The sequence below is a fragment of the Nerophis ophidion genome, linkage group LG27, assembly GCF_033978795.1.
Source record: "Nerophis ophidion isolate RoL-2023_Sa linkage group LG27, RoL_Noph_v1.0, whole genome shotgun sequence".
Taxonomy (NCBI): Eukaryota; Metazoa; Chordata; class Actinopteri; order Syngnathiformes; family Syngnathidae; genus Nerophis; species Nerophis ophidion.
This window is the reverse complement of record NC_084637.1, coordinates 32,059,507-32,078,271: the sequence shown is the minus strand read 5'-3', so window position 1 is coordinate 32,078,271 and position 18,765 is coordinate 32,059,507. Positions and strand designations below refer to the sequence as shown.

Sequence of the window (18,765 nt, the reverse complement as noted above, 5' to 3'; positions counted from 1 at the left end):
AAGAAAGAAAAAAGCATATACGTCGCACTGGCGTATAAGTCGCATTTGGGGGGAAATTTATTTGATAAAATCCAACAGCAAGAATAGACATTTGAAAGGCAATTTAAAATAAATAAAGAATAGTGAACAACAGGCTGAATAAGTGTACGTTATATGAGGCATAAATAACCAACTGCTATGTTAACCTAACATATTATGGTAAGAGTCATTCAAATAACTATAACATATAGAACATGCTATACGTTTACCAAACTATCTCTCACTCCTAATCCATAAATCCCATGAAATTCTAAACAACTCTGCCAACTCCAAAGGTATGCGGCGCTTCCTCTTGTCGTTTTCTGCTGCATATTTCACTACGTCCAGCTTGGAATCTGCGGTACATGATTTCCTTTTTGGTGCCATTTTTTTTCAGCCTTTTTTCAGTTTTTATAAGTTACCGCCAACGATGAAATGATCCATTTTAATAGCTACGGCAGTAGCGGTATAGCAGTTGGCATTCCATGACCCACAATGCACTTCTACCATGACCCTCCCTCGCCGAATTCTTATTGGTTGACGTGTGTGTGACGATTGTTGACACATTCTCCGTCTCTTCCGCGAATGAGATAAATAATATTTGATATTTTACGGTAACGTGTTAATAATTTCACCCATAAGTCGCTCCGGAGTATATGTCGCACCAAACTATGAAAAAAACTGCGACTAGTTGTCCGAAAAATACGGTAAAACTGTTATAAAACAACCATTTTAAAAAAGTGCTGTCATGTTGTTATGTCATGTCGGTGTTCCTCACTCGGAATATGCCAAACTTAATTTTGTTTTTCATATGACCTGTTAGTACATCTGTAGTGTTTATATTGTTACTTAGCAATTTTGTTTAAGGTCCAAACTTGATTGTCAGTTCAATTGACATGTTCAGTTGAACATGTCTACATGTTCAATATTAAAGTCCTACCTTGTTTGTCAATACTTTCTTTCGCTATTTCATTTATTTTTATGCATGTCTGTATTTGAGGCCCCCCCAATGCCTTCAAGATATGTTATTGCTTTTGGTTGTAATTTTATTCAAGTGCAAATTGTTGCTTACAGACTAAGTATATTGTATTGTTACTATTTGTTCCTTTTAAATGTTTTCTTTCCAATTAAAATGTTAAATACGAGAAATACAAGTTTAATGCATTTAAAAGGATATAACGTATTTTTTCGGACTGTAAGTCGCAATTTTTTTCATAGTTTGGCCGGGGGTGCGACTTATGTATACTCAGGAGCGACTTATGTGTGAAATTATTAACACATTACCGTAAAGTATCAAATAATATTACTTAGCTCATTCACGTAAGAGACTAGACGTATAAGATTTCCTAGGATTTATCGATTAGGAGTGACAGATTGTTTGGTAAACGTATAGCATGTTCTAAATGTTATAGTTATTTGAATGACTCTTACCATATGTTAGGTTGACATAGCAGTTGGTTATTTATGCCTCATATAACGTACACTTATTCAGCCTGTTGTTCACTATTCTTTATTTATTTTAAATTGCCTTTCAAATGTCTATTCTTGGTGTTAAGTTTTATCAAATAAATTTCACCCAAAAATGCGACTTATAGTCCAGTGCAACTTATACATGTTTTTTTCTTTCTTTTTTATGAATTTTTGGCAGGTGCGACGACTTATGCTCCGAAAAATACGGTACTTGCATATATTATGTATTATTATTACATGAATAATTAATTTAATATCATATAAATAATGGCAATAATATCGTTTAACGGCAATAATTCGTAGGTCATTATAACATCCAGCAAAATTTTATACCGGCCCAGGCCTGGAAGCTAACTCTAAAATCAGTAAAATATCTTTACCGCAGCTGCTCCCTTCAGCCGGGCGGTCTCCCCCGGGCGTGTTCCTGGTGGAGCGCCTGAGAGACTGGTATGAGATACAGTCCATGTCAGGGTGGCGGCGGCGCTTCGGTGTAGGGGCAGTGGGCGTGGTACCGGAAATGTCACTCAGAGCTGGTTGGCTGTCAGTTGATTGAGGCGTGGCAGGGTTGTGACCCACAGGGCTAGGACTGCGATCTCGCTGGGGGCTTGAATGAGGACAAAAAGCATCACATGACAACGATCCTGCAGATCTGTACGCACGCGCTTAGTTAATACCACTTACTTGCTGGGGCAGGGGCTTTCTTCATTGATGGCCAAGAAAAGCCGGGAAGAGCTGACCTTCTTGAACTGAGCTTGCTCACACGGGTAGAGGAGGATCATGGGTAAAGTGAAGTCAAATGTGATCCTCAGGCCATCCACCATTTCCTTACACAACTCTTCACTTTAATTAAAAGAAAACTGTGTCACCACTTACTACTAATGCTTGGTACAGCCTTACACCTTGAGAGTACTCACTTCTTCTCTGGAGGGATAGGCTGTGGGCTGCTGGTCTGTGTCGTATTCTGTTGCCGCCTGTACCGCTCATTGGCCATGAAAGCTTTGTTGATGGCAAAATGCTTCACATAGGACTCCAAGATGTGCACAACATTCATCTGACAAGGAACCATCACCAACTAAAAAGGTCATAAAAGAATGGAATGAGAGACGGTCCAGTTTAAATTTCAACACTCTGCGGCATAAATACAACACACTTGTCAATATGGTACAAAGTATTAAACTATACTAGATGCTATTATGCTATGCACACAATTCTTCATGTTTTATTACTACATGTAATTAAATTTTTGGCTTGAGATAAACATAAATATAGCACCTTTTGAAACCAAAACACAATAACAGTGGTGCCTGGGATTTAATCCGTCGTAAAAGGTGCGACGAAAACCAAAACAGAAATCATGTCCAACTAGGGGTGTAACGGTACACAAAAATTTCGGTTCGGTACGTACCTCGGTTTAGAGGTCACGGTTCGGTTCATTTTCGGTACAGTAAGAAATCAACAAAATATACATTTTTGGGTTATTTATTTACCAAATTTGTAAACAATGGCTTTATCCTTTTAACATTGGGAACACTATAATAATTATGCCCACGTTAATCCACATTAAACTGCCTCAAATTGTTGTTTTGATTAAATAAAATGAAAAAACCTTTCCTCTACATATAAAAAGTGCAACATTAAACAGTTTCCATTGAAACTGTTTAATGTCAACTCATCATGCTTAATTTATTACAGTATGTGGGAAGCCTGTAGTTGACTTTTATTATGTAAATGTTGTATTTTTATCATCAACATGTGATAGCAGGGACCCTGCCATTCAAAACTAGGCTGCTAAATTATTAATGATTCATGTAATTATAGCTGAAAAATAGTACAATTGCAATAGGAGAGACTATTCATCCCTAAACACAATGGAGTTCAATGAAATAACAGACAGACAGGGCTTTGCTGCCCCTAAAACACGCGCGCACACACACACACACACACACACACACACACACACACACACACACACACACACACACACACACACACACACACACACACACACACACACACACACACACACACACACACACAGAAAAATGAGCTAACGTTACGCTAAAAGCTAATTAGCCTTCATCTCAAGCCTTTACTGTGAGCGAGCTGGGCTGCAGTTTAAGTTTCTAGAAGGTCAACGGGCTCATAGTGATGTTTTTAATAGTTGTGACTGGGAAGTGTTTTTTATAATTTGGGTAGAGTCCGCTCCTCCCCTGCTAGACGAATATCTGCTCGACGCTAAAGCCTTGACTACATCGTTCTGAAGTCTGAATACGCACTGCTGATTGGCTGTTACATCGCTCTGAATACGCACTGCTGATTGGCTTTGTATGTAACCAATCAGATGGTTGTGTGGGCAGGACAATGAGGCAGAGACAGAGGCAGAAAGCAGAGCAGCTTGTGAAGACTTCTGCTTCCGAACTTGTTCGGTACGCCCGCGTGCCGAACCGAAATCCCCGTACCAAAACGGTTCGATACAAATACACGTACCGTTACACCCTCAGGTCCAACCAATTATTCCGTTCCAGACACTCCACATTATCAACACAAAACACATTTTGTGAATAATCATACTTCCATATGTAGAAGAGAGTGAACTACATGTTGGTGAAGACGGCGATAAGTAGAGAGAGAGAGGAGTGGAAAGAAGAGAGACACGAACGCCACCTTCATATGAGTTCTTTCTTGAATGCATTAGTTTCTCACCTTCCTCATCAAATCCTTTGCATCCATGACACTTCCTGACTATGTTATACACCCCACGAGCACCAAACCCCCCCCCCTGCGTGGTTGAGGTGGGCGGGGTTTGGTGCTAGTGGGGTGTATAACATATTGTTATGAAGTTGTCTCTTACTAATTGTTTATTAACTTGCAATATGTATATAAAACGTTGAGGTTTTGCAGTTGTTTTGGGGGGCTTTTAGGCTACAACGGTGACGACCTTAGCCGAATCTTACAGGCGCTTTTTTTATCAGCTTTAAAATGCTAAAAAATAGTTTTTAAAGATATCTGTTCTTGTCTCTCAAAATGATTGTGAGCGATAGGCAAAATTTCCCCCAAAAAATGCAGTCGCCCTTTAAGATTTTATTTACACTACTCAATTATTTAACTTACAATTCAGCTCAACTAGCAGGTCACAAAATAATTTAAAATGCATTTGCATGTTTTCTACTTTTTAGTACCGGTTCGAGTTTCAGAAGTACCTATTCGGTACCAGTACCTGTAAAGAAAAGGAAACAGTGTGTGGGATTGGTTTGGGCACTTAATTCCACAGAGTGGTATAAGGAAAGAAGGGCGCCAAGGTGCCAGTGAATTTAAATCTGAGCGATACAAAGAATTCCAAGCACCTTCTGTTTAACACATAGATTACATTTACATACCTTCTTTCTTTTATTGATGTAAAAGCAGTCGTCCTCAAGTTTCTTCTTAAGAATGTCCGGTATACTGATGTCAACGTGGACAATTTTCTCCTCATTCTCCCTCTTGATGTTGATATCTGGCTCAACCTTCTGCAACAAAAACATATCATATTTACAGTCATTGTTTTTACACTCTTTTCCATACAGATCACAAATTATTATATTTTCTATTCATTCTATTTAATTTAATATATTACTATTAACTAGGGCTGCGAATGTTTGGGTGTCCCTCGAATCGATTCAATATCGATTCTTGGAGTTGCGATTCGATTATAAATCGATTTTTTTTGCGATTAAACGCGATTCTCGATTCAAAAACGATATTTTTCCGATTCAAAACGATTCTGTATTCATTCAATACATAGATTTCAGCAGGATTTACCCCAGTCTGCTGACATGCTAGCAGAGTAGTAGATTTTTTTTTTTTAAAGCTTTTATAATTCAACAGATTGCAATAATGTAAATCTGTTTTAACTATTAAATGAACCAAAAATATGACTTATTTTATCTTTGTGAAAACATTGGACACAGTGTGTTGTCAAGCTTATGAGATGCGATGCAAGTGTAAGCCACTGTTCTTTTTTAATTTTTACAAATGTCTAAAGATAATGTCAATGAGGGATTTTTAATCACTGCTATGCTAAAATTATAACTAATATTGATACAGTTGTTGATAATATTCATTTTTCATTCACTACTTTTGGTTTGTTCTGTGTGGTGTTTGTGTCTCCTCAATTGCTCTGTTTATTGCAGTTCTGAGTGTTGCTGGTTTGGTTTTGGAATTGGATTGCATTGTTATGGTATTGCTGTGTATCTCAGCGTTAGCGCTCGGAATTTTCAAAATGGGGTATCACCCCATCAAGTCATAAAATGTGGTGCCACAGTAAATTTTGGGGTTCACACTTTTTTGTAAGCGTTTTGAAAACAAATGATAAATGCATGCATTATCCTGTTATATCTCACATTCTATATTGTGTTTTGGAAAAAGGTTGTCATAAACCAGCGGTGGGGAACCTTTTTGCCTGAGAGAGCCAAGAAGCCAAATATTTTAAAATGTATTTCCGTAAGAGCCATATAATATTTTTTTTAACACTGAATACAACAAAACGCGTGCATTTTTAAGTAAGACCAACATTTTTAGAGTATAATAAGTCTCTTATTCTTTGTAATAACATTGTTATTCTGAAGCTAACTGTGGAGGGGGGCGTGGCCTGCAGCGAAGCAGGATGTGCCAGGACCGGCCTCGAATTTAGCGACCCACCTGGGCCTTGTTATCTAATCACCTGTCGTTATGTTATAAGCAGCAGCCAGGAGGAGAGACGGGGCTGGTGCTGGAGCCAGTGTGCGAGCGAGAACGAAAGAGAAAAAGACAATTACTAGAAAGCAACTTAGAGACTGATTGAAAAATAAAACAATATTGTAACCCTGAAACAGGCTCTCATGTCGCTGCTTGGTGGTCTGAAGAACCCCCAGGATGGCAAGCCCCACATTAACCAATAATAAATAAATAACTTCTTACCATTAACGCAACTTCTTGAACAGGTGCGGTAGAAATGGATGGATGGATTAAAAATGCACAAGAATGTTTTATATTTTGAACATTATTTTTAACACTGTGATTACAAATGGAATTATTCTTTACTTATCGTATTAAGCAATGTAAGCTCAGATTTATCCGAGAGCATGCTGCAGTCATCAAAAGAGCCACATCTGGCTCTCGAGTCATAGGTTCCCTACCCCTGTCATACACGTTACTTCGTTCATTAATTCTTAATTCATTATTTTGCCTATAATGGAGGTAACAACTTCAATTGTAAATTGTCTTCACTGTTCAAGGTACTGGCAAAGAGACACTTTTTTAGAATTATCATTCACCATTTTGTTGACGTTCTCCGAGAAGGCGCTGTCCCCGCTATTCGAAGAGTCCGCTTCAGAGTCCTCGCCCTCGCTGCTGCCAGAAGATGAAATCAAGCCTGTGGACAGAACATGCAAAAGACTATGGATGTATCATTTATTGCAGCGAGGGGCAGAAGATATTAGGAGATTCCTCACATGTGTCATCACTGTCATCCTCCTTAGGGAGAGTCTTGACAGAGGGTTTAGTACCAGAATGACGACGACGCCTCTTTGCCCATCCCTTTTTCTTCCTACAATACACAAACAAGATACACACTTCATTTTTCATACACCCACAGGTGATGGACTAGAAAATACTAGGGATGCACCGATTAATCGGTAACCGAATATATTCGGCCGAATATGGCAAAAAAAGCCACATTCGGCCTTCAGTGGAATGAGTTAAAAACAAGGCCGAATAGTGGCGTGTGACGCAATTTTTTGACGCGGTGACGCAATCAACCAACGTGCAGTGTTAAATTTAAATAGTTTTATAGTTAGTTTCCTTCTTTTTATTCTGAAGCTGAAGTACTGTTATTGACAAATCTGTTCTGGCCTGGGATATGTTGTGTATGAGGTTACAAGCACACACTTATTGAGAGTTAGTGGGGCCTCTGTTTACATTATTAGCCTGTTGTGTAGGCTACCTGTATAAGTGTATGAGGTTACAAGCACACACTTATTGAGAGTTAGTGGGGCCTCTGTTTACATTATTAGCCTGTTGTGTAGGCTACCTGTATAAGTGTATGAGGTTACAAGCACACACTTATTGAGAGTTAGTGGGGCCTCTGTTTACATTATTAGCCTGTTGTGTAGGCTACCTGTATAAGTGTATGAGGTTACAAGCACACACTTATTGAGATTTACTTGAGCCTTCTGTTTACATTATTAGCCTGTTGTGTAGGCTACCTGTATAAGTGTATGAGGTTACAAGCACACACTTAATTGAGATTTACTTGAGCCTTTTGTTTACATTATTAGCCTGTTGTGTAGGCTACCTGTATAAGTGTATGAGGTTACAAGCACACACTTATTGAGGTTTAGTGGGGCCTCTGTTTACATTATTAGCCTGTTGTGTAGGCTACCTGTATAAGTGTAAGAGGTTACAAGCACAAACTTAATTGAGATTTACTTGAGCCTTCTGTTTACATTATTAGCATATCTACTGTGGCTAAGCAGACTTTTGCCAAAAGGACAATAATTCATTTGTTGTGGGTTTATCCACTTTAATGCACTTTATTTTTTTTTGGAATGCATGTTTTATTTGAAAGCCTAATATAAATGAAAAACTGTGCTTTTTTTGAAAAGCAAAGACTACTGGAATATTAAAAAATGTCAATATTCAATAAAAATGTACTTTATTTGAAAAACATGTCAAAAAATGTATTCTAGGCTATTCATGCAATACAAAAAAGTTGTGGAAAACTGCATTTATTATTCGGTATTTGGTATTCGGCCAAGCGCTCAAATTTCATTCAGTTTCGGCTTCGGCCACACATTTTCATTTCGGTGCATCCCTAGAAAATACCCATATCGTCGACTCACATGCGACCGAGAGCTTCACGCGCCAGTTTACGTTGCAATTTACGGCTTTCCTCAGTGTCCCTTAGGACATGATCTTCTGCCGCCCAGCGATCCCAGCTGCAAAGACACATTCAAAAACAATGAAACAACATAAAACTGTTTGATGGTGGTTCTACAGTGATGGCTACGCCATGTGTTGTTGACTTGTGACCACAATAGTAAGAGATGCAATGTTATTTATTACCTTCTGCTCCAACCATTGAAATGAATCAAGTACTTTGGGATTCGCCTCCCATGTTCATCTTTACCGATCAATACATCAAGGACCTGCAATGACACATGCAGACATGCAGACTTAGCTAAGTCTAGGTCAAAAGTTTACATACACTTGTAAAGAACATAATGTCATGGCTGTCTTGGGTTTACAGCTCTTATTTTTTGTGATAGAGTGATTGGAGCACATACTTGTTGGTCACAAAAAACAATCATGAACTCTAGCTTTTTAATTAATTAATTATGTGTCCACTGAAAATGTGAGCAAATCTGCTGGGTCAAAAGTATACATACAGCAATGTTAATATTTGGTTGGATGTCCCTTGGCAAGTTTCACTGCCAGAAGTTGCTTTTATTAGTCATCCACAAGCTTCTAGTTGAATGATTGACCACTCCTCATCACAAAATTAGTGCAGTCAAGCTAAATTAGGTGAATTTCTGACATGGACTTGTTTCTTCAGCATTGTCCACATGCTTTTAAGTCAGGACTTTGAGAAGGCCATTCTAAAACCTTAATCCTAGCCTGATTTAGCCATTCCTTTACCACTTTTGACGGTCATTGTCCTGTTGGAACAACCAACTGTGCCCAAGACCCAACCTCCGGGCTGATGATTTTAGGTTGTCCTAAATCAATCAATGTTTACTTATATAGCCCTAAATCACTAGTGTCTCAAAGGGCTGCACAAACCACCACGACATCCTCGGTAGGCCCACATAAGGGCAAAGAAAACTCACACCCAGTGGGACGTCGGGGACAATGATGACTATGAGAACCTTGGAGAGGAGGAAAGCAATGGATGTCGAGCGGGTCTAACATGATACTGTGAAAGTTCAATCCATAATGGATCCAACACAGTCGCGAGAGTCCAGTCCAAAGCGGATCCAACACAGCAGCGAGAGTCCCGTCCAGCAGGAAACCATCCCAAGCGGAGGCGGATCAGCAGCGCAGAGATGTCCCCAGCCGATACACAGGCGAGCAGTACATGGCCACCGGATCGGACCGGACCCCCTCCACAAGGGAGAGTGGGACATAGGAGAAAAAGAAAAGAAACGGTAGATCAACTGGTCTAAAAAGGGAGTCTATTTAAAGGCTAGAGTATACAAATGAGTTTTAAGGTGAGACTTAAATGCTTCTACTGAATTTCTAAAGAATTTGGAGGTCATCCTCCTTTTTCATTGTCCCATTTAAAGCACCAGTTCCATTGGCAGCAAAACAGACCCACAGCATAATACTACCACCACCATGCTTGACGGTAGATATGGTGTTCCTGGGATTAAAGGCCTTACCTTTTCTCCTCCAAACATATTGCTGGGTATTGTGGCCAAACAGCTCTTTTTTGTTTCATCTGACCACAGAACTTTCCTCCAGAAGGTCTCATCTTTGTCCATGTGATGTCAGATGAAACAAAAATTGAGCTGTTTGGCCACAATACCCAGCAATATGTTTGGAGGAGAAAAGGTGGGGCGGTCACGCCAAATTTCTTCTCCCTACAACCCCCCCCATTTACTTCCGGGATCATGATTAATACAGACGTTTTGTTAACGCTATATGATAAAAAATATAACGTTATATTATAAAAATACAGACGTTTTGTTAACGCTATATTATAAAAACATTTAAAAAACAATTTACAAACACAAGCTATGGGATGACATAAGAGGAAACGTGACCACGGAAGTAAATGTGTCATCCCATAGCTTGTGTTTGTAAATTGTTTTTTAATTTTTTGTATAATATAGCGTTAACAAATCGTCTGTATTAATCATGACCCAGGAAGTAAATGGGGGGGGGGGGGGGGGGGGGGTTTGTAGGGTGGAAGAAATTTGGCGTGACAGCGCCTATAATCCCAGGAACACCAACCTACCGTCAAGCATGGTGGTGGTAGTATTATGCTCTTGCCCTGTTTTGCCGCCAATCAAACTGGTGCTTTACAGAGAGTAAATGGGACAATGAAAAAAGAGGATTAGCTTAAAATTCTTCAGGACAAGCGAAAATCATCAGCCCTGTGGTTGGGTCTTGGGCAGAGTTGGGTGTTCCACCAGGAAAATGAGCCCAAACAAACGTTAAAAGTGGTAAAGGAATAGCTAAATCAGGCTAGAATTCAAGTTTTAGAATGGCCTTCCCAAAGTCATGACTTAAATGTGTGGACAATGCTGAAGAAACAAGTCCATGTCAGAAAACCAACACATTTAGCTGATCTGCACAAATGTTGTCAAGAGGAGTGGTCAAAAATGCAAGCGCCTTATTGCAGTTAAACTTGCCAAGGGACATGTAACTAAATATTAACATTAGGGCTGGGCGATATATCGCGGGTTTGTCTCTGTGCGATATAGAAAATGACGATATCATGATATTGGAGTATACGTTTTCACGCAGTTGCTTTTAGCTGCAGGGATGACATTACAGGTTCTTCCCACTCTTTCCCATCTCTCCTTCTCACAGACAGCAAGCGCACTTTCTTACACACGTAAGATCAGAAGGAGCTGGCATGGACTTCATTTATAAGTAAAGGTAAGACCATAATAACGTTTTGGTTTTTTTTTGGTTTTTTTTATTAAATGTGCTTTTGCATGTTCTCCCCGTGAATGCGTGGGTTCCCTCCGGGTACTCCGGCTTCCTCCCACCTCCAAAGACATGCACCTGGGGATAGGTTGATTGGCAACACTAAATTGGCACTAGTGTGTGAATGTTGTCTATTTGCGTTGGCTCTGCGATGAGGTGGCGACTTGTCCAGGGTGTAGCTCGCCTTTCGCTCGATTGTAGCTGAGATAGGCACCAGTGTCCCCAAAGGAAATAAGCGATACAAATGGATGGGTAGATGTGCTTTTCATGATGGTATTCTTACATCACACTCAAATTTTTACTACATGCCTTTGGTAAGTGCCGGAGTTAGAAGAGGTTTTAAGGAAATATGGTATATAGATTCGGCTTCACGGTGGGAGAGGGGTTAGTGTGTCTGCCTCACAATACGAAGTTCCTGCAGTCCTGGGTTCAAATCCAGGCTCAGGATCTTTCTGTGTGGAGTTTGCATGTTCTCCCCGTGAATGCGTGGGTTCCCTCCGGGTACTCCGGCTTCCTCCCACTTCCAAAGACATGCACCTGGGGATAGGTTGATTGGCAACACTAAATGGTCCCTAGTGTGTGAATGTGAGTGTGAATGTTGTCTGTCTATCTGTGTTGGCCCTGCGATGAGCGAGCGAATTGTCCAGGGTGTACCCTGCCTTCCACCCGATTGTAGCTGAGAAAGGCGCCAGCGCCCCCCGCGACCCCGAAAGGGAATAAGCGGTAGAAAATGGATGGATGAATGGATGGTATATATATTCACACTACCAATGTAATAAGGATTGGAACAATAAATAAGAACAATACAGGGTTGAACACGAGATATGCTAACCGGCTGACGTTAGCTAAAGTAAATGACAACAAATATATGGTTAATTAGTTTTTTTCGCCATAAAGTCACCGTTTTAGGATGAATATCGACAGGGCTTGTGTTACCTTAGCGTCATACAACACTTTAGCCTTGGCGGGATCTGGTTCGAAGCAGAAGACTCGTTCTCCTTTATGGAATTTAAATGTAAGACCCCGCGAATTCATTTGTTCATGGCTACGTGTGAGAGAGGGAAATCAATCCAAAATGCAACATAATTCTCAGCCCGCCGCTATTGTGCTGTAAAGCCGGGGTCTTCTCCTTCTGTCGGATGTCCTTTAATTAAAAAAATTAAAAATATATAAAAAAAAAACCTGGCGTAGAAGAATGGCGTCGTGTTCACTATGGCGTTCACAACACTCGTCACTTCCGGTTTCGTTTGTCCGGTTTCCGGTCCTGGGCTGTGTCTTTGTGTTTCAAAATCGCGCACTTCTATACTTACACTTAACACTGTGAGTGCGTAAGTGTGCCTCGCTGACAAATACGACACAATGACGAACTACATTTGTTGTTTTTTCAAAGAAGACAATATTAAGTAGATAGGTATTGTGATATTTGCTTTCGTAAGTGCGCAACAACAATACAGTACAGTCACTTAAGTGCGCCACTTCACGCTCTCAGGGACCAAGTACGCAGTGTACTTAGCACTTTTTTTTTTTTTTTTAAGGTTTATTTATAAATTTCAACAATTACAAACAGTAAGTCAAACAACAATATAAAACATTATGAAAACAGTACAAAACAGCGCCAGGGGGTTGTAAGTTCAAAATAATAAAAATAGAATACAAAAAAAAAAAATATATATATATATATATATATAAAATAAACAAAATGCAAAGCCGTAGGCTTATTCAGATTCATCAAACAACTTAAATTTGGAACACAGTATCATCGTTGTTGTACTTAGCACATTTGACAGTGAGCTCCTCGGCCTCTATTACGTCATTTCCGTTCCGTAACCTTAATGCAGTTCTACAAACTGAGCAAAAGATGGCGATGCGTGAGCATAAATTACATTTTCTCTAGATCAGGGGTCAGCAACCTTTTTGAAAGCAAGAGCTACTTCTTGGGTACTGATTAATGGGAAGGGCTACCAGTTTGATACACACTTAAATAAATTGACAGAAATAGCCAATTTGCTCAATTTACCTTTAATAATATATATATATATATATATATATATATATATATAAATGGGTATTTCTGTCTGTCATTCCGTCATACATTTTTTTTCCTTTTAGTGAAGGTTTTTTGTAGAGAATAAATGATGAAAAAAACACTTAATTGAACGGATTAAAAGAGGAGAAAACAGGGAAAAAAACGAAAATTAAATTTTGAAACATAGTTTATCTTCAATTTCGACTCTTTAAAATTCTAAATTCAACCGAAAAATAGAAGAGAAAAACTAGGAAATTCGAATATTTTGGAAAACATGTTAAAAAAGAATTTATGGAACATCATTTGTAATTTTTCCTGATTAAGATTAATTTTAGAATTTTGATGACATGTTTTAAATAGGTTAAAATCCAATCTGCACTTTGTTAGAATATATAACAAATTGGACAAAGCTATTATTTCTTCTAGATTTTCCAGAACAAATTTATTTAAAGAAATTCAAAAGACTTTGAAATAAGATTTAAATTTGATTCTACAGATTTTCTAGATTTGCCAGAATAATTTTTTTGAATTTTAGTAATAAATTTGAAGAAATATTTCACAAATATTCTTCGTCGAAAAAACAGAAGCTAAAATGAAGTATTAAATTAAAATGTATTTATTATTCTTTACAAAAAAAAAAAAATACTTGAACATTGATTTAAATTGTCAGGAAAGAAGAGGAAGGAATTCAAAAGGTAAAAAGGTATATGTGTTTAAAAATCCTAAAATCATTTTTAAGGTTGTATTTTTTCCCACAAATTGTCTTTCTGAAAGTTATAAGAAGCAAAGTAAAAAAAATAAATGAATTTATTTAAACAAGTGAAGACCAAATCTTTAAAATATTCTCTTGGATTTTCAAATTCTATTTGAGTTTTGTCTCCTCTTCGAATTAAAAATGTCTAGCAAAGCGAAACCAGCTTGCTAGTAAATAAATAAAATAAAAAAATAGAGGCAGCTCACTGGTAAGTGCTGCTATTTGAGCTATTTTTAGAACAGGCCAGCGGGCGACTCATCTGGTCCTTACGGGCGACCTGGTGCCCGCGGGCACCGTGTTGGTGACCCCTGCTCTAAAGTCACTCAAAATCATGGCGAATAAAAACAAAAAAAAACCATGGGAAAATATTGTGTGAATGCTGGATATAGAATTCTAATTATTCAGCCTCTTTATCTTCCAGCTTCTTCTCCCGCGTTTTTCATCTGATTTAAACCATTCACCTTTCAAAATGTTCAGCTTTGTAACATGTTTTAACTTCCCAAAAAACCCCAAGTTTTCAAGGATTCCGTATTTTCCAGGATATTTTTTGCTATTTGAAAATGAATGCGCATTTAAAAGAAAAATAACATTTCCCACATTTGCACCTTACTATCCATCCATCCATCCATCTTCTTCCGCTTATCCGAGGTTGGGTCGCGGGGGCAGCAGCCTAAGCAGGGAAGCCCAGACTTCCCTCTCCCCAGCCACTTCGTCTAGCTCTTCCCAGGGGATCCCGAGGCGTTCCCAAGCCAGCCGGGAGACATAGTCTTCTCAACGTGTCCTGGGTCTTCCCCGTGGCCTCCTACCTATCTCTAAGGGAGAGCCCCGCCACCCATGGAGGAAACTCATTTGGAAGCTTGTACCTGTGATCTTATCCTTTAGGTCATGACCCAAAGCTCATGACCATAGGTGAGGAGGGGAACGTATATCGACCGGTAAATTGAGAGCTTTGCCTTCCGGCTCAGCTCCTTCTTCACCACTACGGATCGGTACAACGTCCACATTACTGAAGACGCCGCACCGATCCGCCTGTCGATCTCACGATCCACTCTTCCCTCACTCGTGGACAAGACTCCGAGGTACTTGAACTCCTCCACTTGGGGCAGGGTCTCCTCCCCAACCCGGAGATGGCACTCCACCCTTTTCCGGGCGAGAACCATGGACTCGGACTTGGAGGTGCTGATTTTCATTCCGGTACTATCTCAATTTTGTACAGCAGCAGTGTACAGAATTGAGATCAGATTTAAAAAGAAAATAACGGGGGTATATATGGAAACAAAATAGAACAAAATATTACAAAAAGAATGAAAATAAAAAGAAACAATGAGAATCAAAATAACAGTAAAATAAGAATATAACAATAGAAACTAGGCAGTAAGGACCATGTTATGAAAATCCATCCATCCATTTCCTACCGCTTACCCCATGGGTGTCAAACTCTGGCCCGCGGGCCAAACTTGGCCCGCCTTGTAATTTTATTTGGCCCTTGAGGCAATATCAATTTAGCATTAGAGCTGGCCCGCCGATGTAAGACCGCATTCACCGCTAACTCTCATACTTGCCAACCCTCCCAATTTTCCAAGGAGACTCCCAAAGTTCAGTGCCCCTCCCGAAAATCAACCATTCTCCCGAATTTCTACCAAATTCCACCCGGACAACAATATTGGGGGCGTGCCTTTAAGGCACTACCTTTAACGTTCCCTACAACCTGTCATCACGTCTGCTTTTCCTCCATACAAACAGCGCAAACAAGCTAGCAAACTACGGAGTTTGCCGCCAATGTATTTCTTGTAAAGTGTATAAAAACGAATATGGAAGCCGGACAAATAAGATGCCAAAAACCAACTACTTTCATGTGGTATTGGACGGAAAAGAGGAACTTTTTTATATCCTCCATTTGAAAACGTGGATGTCTGACTCCAATCAATGCAAGTCATCAGAATCAGGTAATACACCAACTTATATTCTTGTCTTCATGAAAGATAGGAATCTATATGTTAAACAAGCATGTATATTCATTAAAACACCTTAACATGTCAACAAAAACGGCAAAATAAATACATATAAATTATATACTGTATATATAAATGTATATATATATATATATATATATATATATATAATATGATATGTGTGTGTATGTATATATGAGGTAGATCACCTCAACTTGGTCATTTACTAAGTAATTGATAAACGTTGAAAAACGTATTGGGGTGTTACCATTTAGTGGTCAATTGTGCAGAATATGTACTGTACTGTGCAATCTACTAATTAAAGTTTCAATCAATCAATCAAAAGTGTAAAGGGAAAAATACACTTTTTATTTCAACCATACTTCCCGTCAAAAGCCTAAAGACTGATCGCACAGTTCCTGTCTTCACAATAAAAGCGCCGCTCCATCGCGCCTGCGCTAACAAAACAAGAGTCTCCGAAAGCCAGCGCAAACAAGCTAGCAAGCTACGGAGTTTGTACTTCTTGTAAAGTGTATAAAAACGAATATGGAAGCTGGACAAATAAGATGCCAAAAACCAACGACTTTCATGTGGTATCTCCTCCATTTGAAAACATGGATGTCTGATTCCAATCAATGCGAGTCATCAGAATCAGGTAATACACCAACTTATATTCTTGTCTTCATGAAAGATAGGAATCTATATGTTAAACATGCATGTATATTCATTAAAACACCTTCAACATGTCAACAAAAACGGCAAAATAAATAAATATAAATTATATACTGTATATATATATATATATATATATATATATATATATATATATATATATATATATATATATATATATATATATATGTGATATGTGTGTGTAAATGACTTTTACTTAGTAAATGACCAAGTTGAGGTAGATCACCTCAACTTGATCATTTACTAAGTAATTGATAAACGTTGAAAAACTTATTGGGGTGTTACCATTTAGTGGTCAATTGTGCAGAATATGTACTGTACTGTGCAATCTACTAATAAAAGTTTCAATCAATCAATAAAAAGTGTAAAGGAAAAAAGACACTTTTTATTTCAACCGTACTTCCCGTCAAAAGCCTAAAGACTGATCGCACAGTTCCTGTCTTCACAATAAAAGCGCCGCTCCATCGCGCCTGCGCTAACAAAATAAGAGTCTCCGAAAGCCAGCGCAAACAAGCTAGCAAGCTACGGAGTTTGCCGCCAATGTAGTTCTTGTAAAGTGTATAAAAACGAATATGGAAGCCGGACAAATAAGATGCCAAAAACCAACTACTTTCATGTGGTATTAGACAGAAAAGAGGAACTTTTTTATCTCCTCCATTTGAAAACGTGGACGTTATCAGCACTATACTGTCTGATTCCAATCAATGCAAGTCATCAGAATCAGGTAATACACCAACTTATATTCTTGTCTTCATGAAAGATAGGAATCTATATGTTAAACATGCATGTATATTCATTAAAACACCTTTAACATGTGAACAAAAACGGCAAAATAAACAAATATAAATTATATACTGTATATATATATATATATATATATATATATATATATATATATATATGATATGTGTGTGTATGTATATATGAAGTAGATCACCTCAACTTGGTCATTTATTAAGTAATTGATTAACGTTGAAAAACTTATTGGGGTGTTACCATTTAGTGGTCAATTGTGCAGAATATGTACTGTACTGTGCAATCTAATAATTAAAGTTTCAATCAATCGATCAAAAGTGTAAAGGAAAAAGACACTTTTTATTTCAACCGTACTTCCCGTCAAAAGCCTAAAGACTGATCGCACATTTCCTGTCTTCACAATAAAAGTGCCGCTCCATCGCACCTGCGCTAACAAAATAAGAGTCTCCGAAAGCCAGCGCAAACAAGCTAGCAAACTACGGAGTTTGCCGCCAATGTATTTCTTGTAAAGTGTATAAAAACGAATATGGAAGCTGGACAAATAAGATGCCAAAAACCAACAACTTTCATGTGGTATTAGACGGAAAAGAGGAACTTTTTTTCTCCTCCATTTGAAAACGTGGACGTCTTGATTCCAATCAATACAAGTCATCAGAATCAGGTAATACACCAACTTATATTCTTGTCTTCATGAAAGATAGGAATCTATATGTTAAACATGCATGTATATTCATTAAAACACCTTTAACATGTCAACAAAAACGGCAAAATAAATAAATATAAATTATATACTGTATATATATATATATATACACTGTATATATATATATATATATATATATATATATATATATATATATATATATATATATATATATATACATATATATATATAAATGATATGTGTGTATGTATATATGAGGTAGATCACCTCGACTTGGTCATTTATTAAGTAATTGATAAACGTTGAAAAACTTATTGGGGTGTTACCATTTAGTGGTCAATTGTGCGGAACATGTACTGTACTGTGCAATCTACTAATAAATGATAAATGGGTTGTATTTGTATAGCGCTTTTCTACCTCCAAGGTACTCAAAGCGCTTTGACACTACTTCCACATTTACCGATTCACACACACATTCACACACTGATGGAGGGAGCTGCCATGCAAGGCGCCAACCAGCACCCATCAGGAGCAAGGGTGAAGTGTCTTGCTCAGGACACAACGGACGTGACGAGGTTGGTACTAGGTGGGGATTGAACCAGGGACCCTCGGGTTGCGCACGGCTACTCTCCCACTGCGCCACGCCGTCCCTTAATACAAGTTTTAATCAATCAATCAATCAATCAATCAATCAATCAATCAATCAATCAAATCAATGAATGCCTACTGAGACTATGGTGCTGTTAAGTTATTGTGGCTC

At 38.4% G+C, this 18,765-nt stretch overlaps 1 protein-coding gene across 2 annotated transcripts in view; it reads right to left on the bottom strand.

The window, feature by feature from the left end:
• Positions 1 to 18,765, bottom strand: part of LOC133544529 (male-specific lethal 3 homolog) — a 256,717-nt gene that overhangs the window by 9,894 nt on the left and 228,058 nt on the right. Inside the window, exons 1-9 of one of the 2 annotated variants that reach the window (XM_061889964.1) lie at positions 12,097 to 12,407; positions 8,569 to 8,651; positions 8,346 to 8,441; positions 6,957 to 7,051; positions 6,780 to 6,877; positions 4,866 to 4,994; positions 2,403 to 2,560; positions 2,170 to 2,328; positions 1,869 to 2,092 (exon numbers count right to left, since the gene is read on the bottom strand). In XM_061889964.1, the coding sequence (XP_061745948.1) occupies positions 1,869 to 2,092; positions 2,170 to 2,328; positions 2,403 to 2,560; positions 4,866 to 4,994; positions 6,780 to 6,877; positions 6,957 to 7,051; positions 8,346 to 8,441; positions 8,569 to 8,651; positions 12,097 to 12,195 (1,141 nt within the window). In that variant the 5' untranslated portion in view covers positions 12,196 to 12,407. Of the gene's footprint in view, positions 1 to 1,868; positions 2,093 to 2,169; positions 2,329 to 2,402; positions 2,561 to 4,865; positions 4,995 to 6,779; positions 6,878 to 6,956; positions 7,052 to 8,345; positions 8,442 to 8,568; positions 8,652 to 12,096; positions 12,408 to 18,765 lie in introns of those variants that run through there. The other variant, XM_061889965.1, reaches the window with a different exon arrangement.